The sequence below is a fragment of the Rhinolophus ferrumequinum genome, chromosome X, assembly GCF_004115265.2.
Source record: "Rhinolophus ferrumequinum isolate MPI-CBG mRhiFer1 chromosome X, mRhiFer1_v1.p, whole genome shotgun sequence".
In the NCBI taxonomy this organism is placed as follows: Eukaryota; Metazoa; Chordata; class Mammalia; order Chiroptera; family Rhinolophidae; genus Rhinolophus; species Rhinolophus ferrumequinum.
In genome coordinates, this window is record NC_046284.1 from 40,526,227 (window position 1) to 40,541,486 (window position 15,260).

The 15,260-nt window shown below is 34.7% G+C and overlaps 1 protein-coding gene and 1 non-coding gene across 3 annotated transcripts in view; both read left to right on the plus strand.

Moving 5' to 3' along the window:
- LRCH2 (leucine rich repeats and calponin homology domain containing 2) overlaps positions 1-15,260 on the plus strand; it is a 169,814-nt gene that overhangs the window by 129,642 nt on the left and 24,912 nt on the right. The window contains exons 15-20 of one of the 2 annotated variants that reach the window (XM_033112466.1): positions 992-1,036; positions 9,477-9,527; positions 13,545-13,602; positions 14,363-14,475; positions 14,647-14,784; positions 14,938-15,015. In XM_033112466.1, coding sequence (XP_032968357.1) covers positions 992-1,036; positions 9,477-9,527; positions 13,545-13,602; positions 14,363-14,475; positions 14,647-14,784; positions 14,938-15,015 — 483 coding nt within the window. The remainder of the gene's footprint in view (positions 1-991; positions 1,037-9,476; positions 9,528-13,544; positions 13,603-14,362; positions 14,476-14,646; positions 14,785-14,937; positions 15,016-15,260) is intronic. The other variant, XM_033112553.1, reaches the window with a different exon arrangement.
- Positions 9,863-9,991, plus strand: LOC117030451 (small nucleolar RNA SNORA35). Its single transcript, XR_004424398.1, has one exon. It is a non-coding gene; the product is annotated as a small nucleolar RNA SNORA35 (small nucleolar RNA).

Here is a 15,260-nt window from a genome sequence, read left to right on the forward strand (position 1 = left end):
GTTATCTGTTTTTCCAAGAGTTATGGAAGATAAAGCTGCATAAGTAAAGGGAGCTGTTAAATAGCACCTTGAATGCCAGGCAAAGAAATTTGGACATGCCAGAAGTTAGTGGGTCTTTCAACCGGAGAGTCAGGAGTTGCAAGTCATGTTTTGAGAAGGTTAGTCTGCCACTGATTTGCAGGATTATTTGTAGTGAGCAGGAGTCAGAAGTAAGAACTCTAGTGGTTGTCATACTGTATTTCCTTGATTCTAAGAAAACTATCATTTTTTCACATACTAGCCATTTTGATATTGACCATATTAGCTCTGCATCTCAGTATAAAATAAAGATAATAGTACTCGTATTTACCTCAGCGTTGTTATGCAAATTAAATGGGTTAATACATATAACACACTTCAATCAATGCCTGACCTGTAAGGCGTTTCAGTCAGTGCCTGGTATATAGTAAGCTCTAGCATAAGTGTTAGCTATTACCATTACTATTAATGTATAGTCAATATATACGTTTAATATAGTATTTTTTGAAACTGAAATCAGTAGGTTTCTTAATAGTAGACATTTTTGAGTGGTGAGATTGCAGACTAGGTGTGAAAGAATAGGGGCCTATGATAGGGTGAGAGTTGTGAGAATTCAGAAGAAGTCTGAGATAACAAAAAAAATTGACTTGATGTATTGGATATAACAGATTAAGAAATAGGATTTCAGACAACCCTCACATTGCAGAACTGAGTGGAAAATGGACTGATTTAGGGAGGAAATGTTAATAGATACTTGTAAAGTCCTTAAAATTTTGCCTTGCATATAGAAAGTGCTGTATGTGTTAGCTATTAATAAATAGTAGGATTCTTTATAAACTGGTTATGTATTTCAACGTACTATCAGATAATTTAATAAAAATATTAAAATATGAATAAACCTCACATATAATTTGCTACTAAAGAATTCATATGTTCAAGAAAAAATAAAGTATGTGTTTTAAATATTTTTCAGTATAAATCATCAAAGAAGAGTTCAAGTGGCCATGAAAACCATGAGGTGAGAAAAGAGGATAATATTAGCAATTACTTCAAATATTTACTTTTCATATGTAGTTGGCTCAATCAGAGTAAAACGTAGTCCATATTTTACTTTCTCTGTTACTGATTCAATGCTGGGTTTTCTCCAATAATAAAAACTGAGGATCATCATATAATTATTAATTTTTTTAAAATTAAGGTTTATTGGGGTGACAATGGTTAGTAAACTTACATAGATTTCAGGTGTAAAATTCTGTATTACATCATCAGTGTATCACATTATGTGTTCACCACCCAGAGTCAGTTCTCCCATCACCACATATTTGACCACGTTTATCCTCTTCTAGAACCCCCCTTACCCTCTAGTAACCACTAAACTATTGTCTGTGTCTGTGACATTTTGTTTCTTTATTTGTTTGTCCTGTTCATTTGTTGTTTTCAGTTTCACCACCTATCAGTGAAATCATACGGTTCTCTACTTTTCTGACTTATTTCGCTTAGCATTATTATCTCAAGAACCATTTAAGATGTCACAAATAGTACTATTTCATCTTTTCTTGTGGCAGAATAGTATTCCATTGTGTATATATACCACAACTTATTTATCCATTCATCTATCAAAGGACATTTTGGTTGTTTCATGTCTTAGCTATTGTAAATAAAGCTGCATTGGAGCACATATATCTTTATGGATAAATGTTTTCAGATTTTGGGGGTAGATACCCAGGAGAGGGACTGCTGATTCCATCGTTAATTTTTTAAAGAAGCTCCACACTGCCTTCCATAGCAGCTGCACCAATCTGCATTCCCACCAACAGTGTATGAGGATTCCTTTTTCTCCACAGCCTCTCCAACACTTGTTCCTATTTGTCTTGTTGATGATAGCCATTCTGACTGGTGTGAGGTGATATCTCATTGTGATTGTTACTTGCATTTCTCTGATGATTAGTGATGTTGAGCATTTTTTCATATGTCTGTTGGCCATTTGTATGTCCTCTTCGAAGAAATGTCTCTTCAGGTCCTCTGCCCATTTTTTTAATTGTTTTTTTTTTGTTGTTGTTGTGGTTGAGTTGTATGAGTTCCTTATGTATTTTGGATATTAGCCCCTTATCTGAGGCGTCGTTTAAAAATCTCCCATTCAGTTGATTGCCTCTTTATTTTGTCAATAGTTTCTTCTGCTGTTCAGAAGCCTTTTAGTTTGATATAGTACCATTCATTTATTTTAGCTATTAGTTCTCTTGCCTTTGGAGTCAAGTTGATAAAATCCGTTTCGAACACAAGGTCCGTAAGTGTACTAACTATGTTTTCATCTATGCAGCTTGTTTCAGGTCTTATGTTTAGGTCTTTGATCCATTTTGAGTTAATTTTGGTACATGGTGGCAGAAGCAGCCTAGTGTCATTCTTTTGCTCGTGCCTTTCCAATTCTTCCAGCACCACTTATTGAAGAGGCTGTCTTTTCTGCACTATATGTTTTTGGCTTCTTTGTCAAAAATTATCTGTCCGTATTTATGTGGGTTAATTTCTGGGTTCTCAGTTCTATTCCATTGATCTGTGTGTCTGTTTTTCTGCCAATACTATACTGTTTTGATTATTTTTGCCCTGTAGTACAAGCTGAAGTCAGGTAGTGGGACACCTCCAGCATTGTGCTTTTTTCTTTGGATTGCTTTGGCTATTCGGGTTCCTTTGTGGTTCCATACAAATCTGATGATTTTTTGTTCTATTTCTTTAAAAAATGCCATAGGGATTTTGATTGCATTAAATCTGTGTGTTGCTTTGGGTAATAAGGCTATTTTGACTATGTTGATTCTTCGAATCCATGAGCATGGAATGTCTTTCCATTTTTTTGTGTCTTCAATTTCTTTTAAAAATGTCTTATAGTTTTTAGCATATATAGGTCTTTCACATCCTTATTAAGTTTATTCCTAGGTATTTTATTCTTTTTATTACAATTGCAAAAAGAATTGTGTGTTTTTTTTTTATTTCTTTTTCTGACATTCCATTGTTAGTATGTAGGAATGCAATGGACTTTTGTACGTTGATTTTGCAGCCAGCAACTTGACTGTATTCGTTGTTTCTAATAGCTTTTTGATGCAATCTTTAGGGTTTTCTATATATAGCATCATGTCATCTGCAAAGAGTGATAATTTAACTTCTTCATTCCCAATATGGATGCCTTTTATTTCTTTCTCTTGCCTGATTGCTGTGGCAAGGACTTCCAACACTATGTAAAAAGCAGAGGTGATAGGGGACAGCCTTGTCGAGTTCCTGAACGTAGAGCAGAGAGCTTCAGTTTTTCACCATTAATTATGAGACTAGCTGAGGGCTTGTCATATATGGCTTTTATTATGTTAAGGTATTTTCCTTCTATACCTATTTTATTAAGTGTTTTAATCATAAATGGATGTTGTATCGTGTCAAATGCTTTTTCTGCATCAATTGATATAATCATATGATTTTTGTCCTTTATTTTGTTTATGTGATGTATCACATTGATGGATTTGTGGATGTTGAACCATCCTTGTGCCCCGGGGATGAACCCCACTTGGTCATGATGAATGATCTTTGTAATGCATTGTTGTATTCGATTTGCTAGAATTTTGTTTAGGATTTTTGCATCTGTTTTCATCGGAGATATTCGTCTGTAGTTGTCTTCTTTTGTGTTGTCATTACCAGGTTTTGGTATCAGGGTAATATTGGCCTCATACAATGCGTTAGGGAGTACTGTCTCTTCTTCAGTTTTTTGGAAGAGTTTGAGTAAGACAGGTATTAGATCCTCTTTGAATGTTTGGTAGAACTCACTAGTGAAGCCATCTACTCCTGGACTTTTGGTTTTGGGAAAGTTTCAGATGACTGGTTCAATTTCCTTACTGGTGATCGGTCTCTTTAGATTTTCTGATTCTTTGTCTTTCAGGCTAGGAAGGTTTTATGTTTCTAACAACTTGTCCATTTCTTCTAAGTCATTGAATTTGGTGGCATGTAGTCCTTCGTAGTATTCTTGGATGATCGTTTGTATTTCTGTGGCATCTGTGATAACTTCCCCTCTTTCATTTCTGATTTTATTAGTGTCCTTTTTTTATCTTAGTGAGTCTAGCCAAGTATTTGTCAATTTTATTAACCTTTTCAAAGAACCAGCTCTTTGTCACATTAATTTTTTCTATTGTGTTTTTAGTTTGTGTTTCATTTAGTTCTGCTCTGATTTTTATTATTTCCCTTTTTCTGCTAACCTGGATTTCATTTGTTCTTCTTTTTCTAGCTCTCTGAGGTGTAATATGAGGTTATTTATCTGGGATTTTTCTTCTTTCTTGAGATAGGTCTGTAATGATATAAATTCTCCTTTAAAACTGCCTTTGCTGCATTCCTAAAATTTTGGTAGGATGTATTTTCATTCTCATTTGTTTCTATGTATGTTTGAATCTCTCCTCTTATTTCTTCTTTGACCCATCGTTCTTTAAAAGTATGCTGTTTAATCTCCACATATTTGTGGGTTTTCTTGCTTTCTTTTTGCATTTGATATCCAATTCCAAAGCCTTGTGATCAGAGAATATGCTTGGTATGATATCAGTCTTCATCAATTTGCTGAGGCTGGTTTTATGTCCCAATATATGGTCTATCCTTGAGAATGTTCCATGTACACTAGAACAAAATGTATAGTGTGATGTTCTAGGATGAAGTGCTCTATAAATGTCAGTTATGTCCATTTCATCTAATGTGTCATTTAGGGCTGCTATTTCGTTATTTATTTTCTGTTTGGATGATCTATCCATAGCTGTCAATGATGTATTTAAGTCCCCTAGTATAATTGTGTTTTGGTCAATTTCTCCCTTTAGTTCTGTTAGTAGTTGCTTGGTATATTTCGGTGCTCCCTGATTGGAGGCATAAATATTGATGACTTTTATATCTTCTTGTTCTATAGTTCCCTTTATCATTATGAAATGCCCATCTTTGTCTCTTGTTACTTTTTTTACCCTGAAGTCTATTTCATCTGATATCAGTATGGTTACACCTGATTTTCCCTGGATACCATTTGCTTGGAGTGTTAATTTCCACCCTTTCACTTTGAGTCTATGCTTTTCCTTGTAGCTGAGATGTGTCTCTTGGAGACATCATATGGTTGTTTTTAGTGTTTTGATCCAATCTGCTACTCTGTGCCTTTTTTTTGGTGAGTTCAGTTCAATTACATTTATGGGATTATTAATATGTGAGGATTTCCTATCATTCTATGTTTGGTTTTCTGGCAAGACTGTGTCTCCATTGTTTCTTTTCCTTTTTATTGTTTTCTATTATATCTGTGTGGTGGTATTCTATGATTTTCCTCTGTTTCTTTATTACATTATATTTTTCAGTTCTGGATTTTTTTGAGTGGTTACCATTGAGTTTATGTAAAAGAAAGTTTCATATTTAGAGTATTCCATTTTCTTTAGCATGCTTACTTTCTCCGTTTCTATATTCCCATTCAGAACTTTACTCTCCCCCCTTTTATGTTTTGGTTGTCACAAATTATCCCTATTTATGCTGATTAAATAACTTCCTTCAGTATTTCTTATACTGCAGGTTGTGTGTAAGAAAATTCCCTGAGCTTCTGTATGTTTGGAAAGGTCTTTATTCCTCCTCCATTTCTAAAGGATATCTTTGCTGGATATATTATTCTTGGCCCATAATTTTACTCTTTCAATAGTCTGAATGTTTGCATCCATTATCTCCTGGCATGTACATTTTCTGCCCAAAAATCTGATGATAACCTAATGGTCTTTCCTCTATGGGTTACTGTCTTCTTTTCTGTGGCTGCCTTGAGGATTCTTTCTTTGTAGTTAATTCCTGACAGCTTCAATACAATGTGTGTTGGAGAAGGCCTGTTGGGATTGAGGTAATTAGGTGTTTTATTTGGTTCTTGGATAAAGGAAGCAGTCCTTTCTACAAGTTTGGAAAGTTCTCGTCGACTCTTTGTTTGAATATACTCTCTGTTCCCTTCTACCTTTCTTCACCTTCTGGTGTGCCCATTAATCTTATATTGCTCTTCTGATGAGTCATAAAGTTCTTGTACAGTTGTTTCATTTGTTTTAACTCTCAAGTCTCTCTCTTTTTCGATCTGTGTCATGTCCAGATTTCTATCTTCAATGTCAGTGATTCTTTCCTCCACCTAAGCTGGCTATTTTGTTCTTCATTTTTTCAATTGAGTTCTAAATCTCCAGAAGTTCTATTTGTTTTTTGTTGTTTTTTTTTAATTTCAGGTCTTTGGTAATATGTTCATTTTGTTCTTTGATTGTGTTTCTGAGTTCATTAAACTGCCATTCTGTGTTTTCTTAGGTCTCGTTGAGTTTTTTCAGAACAGCACTGTTGAATTCTGTGTCATTGAAGTCACATATTTCCATGTCTTTAAGTTCATTTTCTGGAGACTACTTATTTTCTTTCTGAGCTGCCTTGTTACCTTGTTTATTCATGGCAATTAGTGAATTATTATTTCTCTTCCTAGGCATCTACAGGAGTGGGTTCTGCAACAAGTTGATAGGAAGAGCTGTTTCTTTTGCTTTCCTGTAGGTGTTGGTACAATGCTTTATTTTCTTTACGACTGCAGCCTTTAATTCTCTTTCACGTTGTAGTGTTATATTCACTCTGCTCTTTTCTGGCTTCTCACACAGTGGGGGGATTCCCTGGAAAGTGTTCTTCTCCTCTGTGTGTAGGTTGCCTGGGTCTCAGGGTACCGCCTCCGTTCAGGTGTGTGTAAAGCTTCTTAAGTTCCGAAGCTCTTCCTGCGCTGGATTCAGGGCCATGTGTTTAGTGGCTCTGTTTACCCATGCAGGTATCTGCCCAGAGAGGTAGGGGCTGGGGAAGGGTGGGTTGTGAGAGGGGCTATGAGTAATGGTGGCAACCACCAGTACAGCCCATCCAGCACCCAAGTCTCCCTCCCCTTTGCCAGAAGTAGTTGGCCTGAGAGTCCATGGCTGTGGGCCACAGTTCTCAGAACTTTAAATATTGTGTTATTTTGATCTGACACTGCTGCCATTCTGCTTCTAGCACTGGGCAGGTGGCGGTGGGGCGAGCTCTGGGATGGTAGAGTGGGGTCGGCTGGGTTCTGTACCTAAGCTTCTGTCCTCTGCCCATCAGTGAGGTCTTAAACCGCCGTTTTCACCTTTCTTCCCTCAGTCTTTGCACCGAGATCTCTGCCTAGAGCATTGGGTTCAGCCATGTTATATGCCGATCCTTCATGCAGGACTGTGGGCCATAAGGGGAAAGCTAGCATTCTGAATTTTTCCTCTCCCGTGACTGTGGTAGCTCTGTAATGCAGAGATCGGAGCTTCGAGCTAGGTCTGTGTCCTGGGTCCCAGGTCTCCACACTTCCCCCTTCCCTCCTCTCCTGCTTGCCCTATTTGCCTGCTTTTAGATGATTTTAGTTGCTCGTCTCTTAGTCTTGCTTGTCTGCTGTGCAGGGAGTCCTTTGTGGAATTATAGTTGTTCAATTTGTTGTAAGTTCCAGAGGAGATTTCAGGAAGCTCACCTCGTTCTGTCATTTCTGTGACTTCAGCTATGTAATTATTAATTTAATCATGTAATTTCCATGTGTCCTTTATTTAGAACAGATTTTTCATAATTCAGTTTTAGAATTTTATTAATATTATTCTTGAAACTGTAATTCATGAATTCAGAATTTTTACATTTTCCCATCTTTTTTCTTCCTAAATCAACCTGGTGATCAGTTGAGGTTTGTTTGTAATTTATTAATCTCTTTCCACAAATTCTAGGTAGTACATTTAAAATTAGATTTCTATAGTTTGTGCATTTTTAATTTTTTTGCTTCAGCATTTTAAGCTATGCAGCTTCCCAGTATTTTTCAAATGGTATAGTCTCATCACCACAAATACTGTACCTTTCTGTATTTTTGTTTCAAGGGATTGGTAGTTAATTTAATATTTGTTCTTGGCAAAGCTTCTGAAAATTCCTTTAATTTGGGGAAATGGAATCACACAGAAAACATTTGCTGAACCCCGAGCTTGAGGTTCAGCTTGGCTGTTCTCCCTGTCCCTTTACATTTTATATCCACTTTTGTCCTGCCTACCTAAATATCTAATCAGTTAGCAAGGCCTACTTTTTTTTTCTGTTTTGATATTGAAATATTTTGAATATATCCCCCATCTGCATTTCTGCTATTTCTGCCCTGGCACAGGCCCTCATCACTAATGGCCTGTATTACTGCAGTAGCATCCTTGCTCTTCTCTCCCTTTCTCCAGTTCACTCTCCCTGCAGCCACAATGATTATTTCAAAGAATACAAGTATGATCAGGCCATTCCCTTGCTTTGAAATCTTCAGTGTCTCCTTATCACTTACAACGTAAATTCTAGGTCTATCTTGGTCAATCCCTTGTGATAAATCAGCCTCAACTCCAGATTTGCTGTCCTTTCACTGAACTCTCAGCAATACAGAAGTGCTCAAAGTTTTCTACACTCATCCTTTCATTTATTGCTGCTGTGCTTTTCTTGTCCTCTCATCTTGGAATTTTGTTCCTTTCTTTTTTCTAGTGCACACTTACTCAGTTTTTGCTTTGTCAGGAAACTTGCCTTTCTCTACCACCCTCACTATTTCCCCACGTGCCCTTTATCTGTGCCTTGTTATTGCCATTCAAAGCTCTATTTTACTGAGAAGGTTCTATTACCTGTATAAATGAATCTGTTTTTCCTCTAGACTGAGAGATCCTTGACTCTCAGTCTATTTTACTAAATTTCAATATTTTACTAAATTTCATATTTTACTAAATTTCAATATTCCCTATGTCTAGCACAGTAATTGACCTATAGTAGGTAGTCAGTAATCATTTGTTGAATGGTGTGAATAAATGTACTATGTGTTATACATATTCAAGATTAAATATTAAGATTTTTGTGTTAGTAGTCATTAAAAAAAACATGGGCCATTTAATATTGTTTTATGCAATTAAATTCTGTTTAATTATTTCTAAGCCTATGTTAGATACACATAATTTTCCAGGTAAACACTCTTATTTGGAATAATGTAATTTTTACATACCTCCAGGTACCTGACTCAGATTGTAACATGTTGTCATTTCCCATCGAGAATTAATCTGAATACATGGATCTTTCTAAGAACTATAAAAAGTTTTTCTTTTGTGATATTTAAAGGAAATAAATTTATAGAAAAATATTTGGTGTGAGTAGATAGTACTTCTAAAACTTTTACGTGATTATGAATCACCTGGAGCTCTTATTGAAATACAGATTCCTATTCGGTAGGTCTTGGGTGAGACCCGAGATTCTGCATTTCTAACAAGCTCCCAGAGGATGCTGACGTTGCTGGTTCACAGACCACACTTAGAGTGGCAAGGTGGTAGACGGTATTTTCTAGATTCTTCCTTTAGCAGTTGATCAAAATAATTTTCAGTTTTCTTTTTATATTTCTAAATTATCATCCATGTTTTAATTTCATGTTTCATCTTTTTTTTACATTTTAGCGAGACAGTGATAATGCTAATATGTCACCACAATCTCCAGTATCATCTGAGGTACAAGTTCCATTTTTATATGTGTTTATATAAGTTTCTTTCTTGTCTCTTCTCTAAACTCATCTTTCTTTTTTTTTTTTTTAACACTAATTTATTCACCCATATTTAAAAATCCACATAGGTTAATTTGTACAAACCTAACCTATAAAAACTTCTCAGAACACTATCTTTTTGTGCAAATATTCATAATAAATATAACTTGTTACTCATTGGAAATTTCTGATAGATCACAGAAAAGAATTCATTTTATGTAATTTATACTTTGTTGAATTAATCCATATTTTCAAATAAATGATAGAAACAGCTTTAAATTTTTAAATTTGAAAAAAGTACTTCAGCATTGTGCAATGACCTTTGGTTTTTCTCATAACCATTTAGGTCAGAAAGCAATGCAAGAGAAACTTCCTTTTTCCACGAGAAACATCCCTGCAGTGGGTTGTTCCTATCGACAGGAGGGTACACATTTCCTAGGATCTTAGATCTGGGAGTTCATGGGAAAAAGGGGTAGATGAGTTTTTGTGAGATCTCAACCAAATACTCTGATGGTTTGAATGACTGGTTTTTGAAATTTAGTTAAACCTACTGTTTTACCACAAGAGATAAATTTTAAAAATTCTAAACAATATCTTTACTTCAGATTACCTTATTTATTACTCTACGACTATATTGGTATTAGTAAATAAGTGAGTATACATTCATTTGGTGAATTCAGGACTTTGTCTAAATGTTTGAATGATTCAAATTCACCATTTGTTAATTAGATAGTATTTCCTTTTATATAGGTAGTGTTAAATATTTTTAAAAGCTAGGATTATTTGTCTGTTGAGTTAGTTGTATTATAAAACTTTTAGATAGACTTGGACATTAGTTTTATAAGCATGTTTCTAAATTATTTATGGCAGGTAAAGTGGTTTACATTCTTTTAGAAAATAATTTAGGATATCCTAAAAGTAATCTTTGTCATGCTTTTGTAAGTCTTTTACTTTCAGTTACAACAAATGTAAGCATCTAAGTGACTACTTATTTGCCTAGTTGCTTTGTGATTTTATAATCTGTGATCATGGGTAGAGTATTAGTGTTAGTTTTCTCAAGTAAATTATATACTAATATACTAGTATATACTAGTTGCTTATATACTAACGTATTTTGCTTGCATTTGGATTCGTAAAGTTTTTGTCAGAAATTCATAGCATTTGAACCAAAATAATGAAGAGAAACTGGGGCTTGTAGATGGATAGGGTGGTGAGCATGTGTTTTGGTAGCTCAACTAACATTCAGCTTGAACTGCATATCTCATCTTAATCAGCAGAAGATTCGAGATTCAGCATAATTCTGATTGCTTCAATTTTATCTGTGAAAGGAAAATGATAAAAAATAATTCATGCTTTACTACTAACAAAGGCTTACCTGTACATTTACCTATAAGCAGTCCCATAAACTGGGTATTATCCTCATTATTTCACAGCTGAAGAGACTGATAACTTTGCCCAAAGAACTCAGTCAATAAATGGTAGAGAACTGACTGAAACCTGGACTTGAGCTACGTCATGGTTGTTGCGCAGATCAAATAAGATGCTGCGAAAATTATATTATCCTACCAATTTACATTTACAATGTGCTTTCTTTTATTTCTTTCAATTAATCTTTACAACACCCCATTTTAAAGATGAAGAAACAGTAACAGAAATTAAATGTTATGTTCAAGACTTAGCCTAAGCTTTCTGACTCCAATTTTAGATTTTAAAAAATACACCACAGTTCTTTCCACAGTGTACAACTAGCTGTGTGAAAGCACTTTGAAGCAATGTGGTTTCAAATAGAAGACATAATAATTTATCACCTATCATTCTGCAGTCCCTATTAGTATGAATGTGTAGATTTCTCTCAGATTATCCACTGTCGAGTCCATGATAGATACTGAGTACATGTTGCTTATTTCACTTATCTTTTCATTGAAGTTTACTTCATTTTTAGAGATACTTTAATTTGGTTATTCACTCAAAACTAATATCTATTTATATACTTCAATAATTTCCTTTTTCATTTTTCTTAGGCTGTGAGTGAGAAGTATTAAGTATTTTTTTCTTTTTTTCTTTTTTTTTAATTTATTGGGGTGACAATTGTTAGTAAAATTACATAGATTTCAGGTGTACAATTCTGCATTACATCATCTATAAATCCCATTGTGTGTTCACCACCCGGAGTCAGTTCTCCTTCCATCACCATATATTTGATCCCCCTTACCCTCATCTCCCACCCTCCCACCCCCCTTACCCTCTGGTAACCCTTAAACTATTGTCTGTGTCTATGAGTTCTTGTTTCTCATTTGTTTGTCTTGTTCTTTTGTTGTTTTTGGTTTATATACCACATACCAGTGAAATCATATGGTTCTCTGCTTTTTCTACAGGACTTATTTCACTTAGCATTATACTTTCAAGATCCATCCATGTTGTCACAAATGTTCCTATATCATCTTCTCTTACCGCCAAATAATATTCCATTGTGTATATATACCACAACTTCTTTATCCATTCATCTATCGAAAGACATTTTGGTTGTTTCCACGTCTTGGCCACCGTAAATAAAGCTGCATTGAACATTGGAGCACACGTGTCTTTATGTATAAATGTTTTCAGATTTTTTGGGTAGATACCCAGGATAGGGATTGCTGGATCATATGGTAATTTTATTCATAATTTTTTGAGGAACCTTCACACTGCCTTCCATAACGGATGCACCAGTCTGCATTACCACCAAAAGTGTATGAGGGTTCCTTTTTCTCCACAGTCTCTCCAACACTTGTTCCTATTTGTCTTGTTGATGACAGCCATTCTGACTGGGTGAGGTGTTATCTCATTGTGGTTTTTATTTGCATTTCTCTGATGATTAGTGATGTTGAGCATTTTTTCACATGTCTATTTGCCATTTGTATGTCCTCTTTGGAGAAATGTCTCTTCAGGTCCTCTGCCCATTTTTCAATTGGGTTGTTTGTTTTTTTGTTGTTGAGTTTCATGAGTTCCTTGTATATTTTGGATATTAGCTCTTTATCGGAGGCACTGTTTGCAAAAATCTTCTCCCATTCAGTTGGTTGCCTCTTTATTTTGTCGATGGTTTCTTTTGCTGTGCAGAAGCTTTTAAGTTTCATATAGTCCCATTCGTTTATTTTAGCTTTTACTTCCATTGCCTTTGAAGTCAAATTCATAAAATGCTCTTTGAACCCAAGGTCCATAAGTTTAGTACCTATGTTTTCTTCTATGCAGTTTATTGTGTCAGGTCTTATGCTCAAGTCTTTGATCCATTTTGAATTAATTTTGGTACATGGTGACAGATAGCAGTCCAGTTTCATTCTTTTGCACGTGGCTTTCCAATTCTCCCAGCACCATTTATTGAAGAGGCTGTCTTTCCTCCATTGTATGTTTTTAGCTTCCTTGTCAAAAATTATCTGTACATGTTTATGTGGTTTTATTTCTGGGTTCTCAATTCTATTCCATTGGTCTATGTGTCTGTTTTTCTGCCAATACCATGCTGTTTTGATGATTGTAGCCCTGCAGTACAAGCTAAAGTCAGGGAGTGTGATACCTCCAGTATTGTTCTTTTTTTTAAGATTGCTTTGGCTATTCGGGGTCTTTGGTGGTTCCAAACAAATCTGATGATTTTTTGTTCTATTTCTTTAAAAAATGCCATTGGGATTTTGATGGGGATTGCATTAAATCTGTATATTGCTTTGGGTAATATAGCCATTTTAACTATGTTGATTCTTCCAATCCATGAGCACGGAATGTCTTTCCATTTCTTTGAGTGAGAAGTATTAAGTATTTAAAGGCTTATGTAGTTAGGTCAATTAGAAAATATTTATAGACCTTATAAAAGTGAAATTATTAATTTGAGTTGAAGCAGTTTACCTTTCTCTACTGCATTAATCATGGAAAAAGTAAATACGTCTCAAAATTGGAATTGATATAAATAACTACCCTGATTATTTTGAAAGAAAAGGTTTTATCTATTTTCTGTTTTTAGGAATATGATAGAACTGATGGTTTTTCACATGGTCCTTTTGGCTTGAAACCTAGATCAGGTAAATACATATTTTGTAAATAAAATTTTTGCTTATAGTATATGAAACTAGAGTTTCCCAGCTTAAATGGGACTTTATTCCACAGTTTTAAGTGTACATAGATTATTTCCCTTCTCCTAAAAGTAATTTTCTCTTAACCTTATTTGTCTTTCCAATTCCCATTCCCCATTTCTTTCTTCCTCTTTACCTTCAAGCTCCTGAAACCTCAGCTTTTTGCCTTAGATATACTGCAGTCTTATTTCTACTCTACTGTGACTGCTATTAGAATGACCACTCTGCCAGCAGACCAAACACTGTTTGAAATTATAGCACTCCATTATATTGTGGTTTTAAAAAGGGATCTTTTCGCATTTGGCAAGCCCAAAAGAAAATGGATCCATGTTACTTGGCAAGGTATTGAATTATAGTTTTTATTCCTGAATAACTGTATTGACCTTCAAGATTAATTTCCTTTTTCTATAAAGATAATAAAGGCTAACTTATATTCAGTAATATTTTTAACCTGGATCATACATTTCTAAAAACATTTATTTAAATAAGAACATGTATAGGTGGGAGAAATCATTACACTTGTCTTCCCTGTTGTTGCTTGCAATTATGTAGATCAGTAGATCTCTATTATATTCTGTGAAAAATATTTAGAATGTATTAATAAGTAATGGTGTTTTATGTAGTTTTGATTCTTTTTATCATGCCTCTTTCCCTATTGATGGTTGATCCTATTAGCTTTATAATAAGGTGGAAATTTCTGTTTTTGTAGCTTTTAGCCGCTCATCTTGCCAGGAATATGGGGCAGTAGATCCCGGATTTACAATGAGAAGAAAGATGGAACATCTACGGGAAGAACGAGAGCAAATACGACAACTTCGCAACGTAAGTCAGATGGCCCTTTCAGATCTGCTCTGCAGAAATGGGTTTAACTTGGAAAATTAACAACATATGTGGATTTTATTTTCAATGCTCTTTTGGGTTATGTAATGATTAGTAATATAAATATATAACAGTTAGGTAGAATATCTGTGATTTATACCCATTTCTTTATAGAATCTCGAGTCCAAGTTAAAAGTAATTTTGCCTGATGACATTGGAGCAGCACTAATGGATGGGGTTGTTCTCTGCCATTTAGCCAATCATATAAGGCCGCGCTCCGTAGCTAGTATTCATGTGCCATCACCAGCGGTGGTAAGTTTTCTCTGCAATTTGTTGTTTCTCTAAAGGAAGATAGAGCCTCTTCAAACTGTCTTAAATAATATACCTACATAAATTAAATTTTCATTTTGATTAATTTCTATATAAGTATGTCTGAAAATATATCTTTTTTTCCTTACTTCACAGCCTAAACTGAGCATGGCAAAATGTCGAAGAAATGTAGAAAATTTTCTTGATGCTTGTAAAAAGTTGGGTGTCTCACAGGTAATTGTTATTTTTCTATCAAAATGATCATTTAAATATTAATTTATTACATGCACACTGGGGTTCTTACTCTTCACAGTAGGAATGAATAATGCTTTTTGAACATGAAAATGAATACCTTCTGAAAATGAATACATCGGTACCTTTTATTGAGTTCCAGCTTTAACTGTAGCAGATCTCTAATGAATATTTTTAAGCTGCTTTTTGAAAGTCATTTCCAAAACAGCTATATATATGGGAAAATT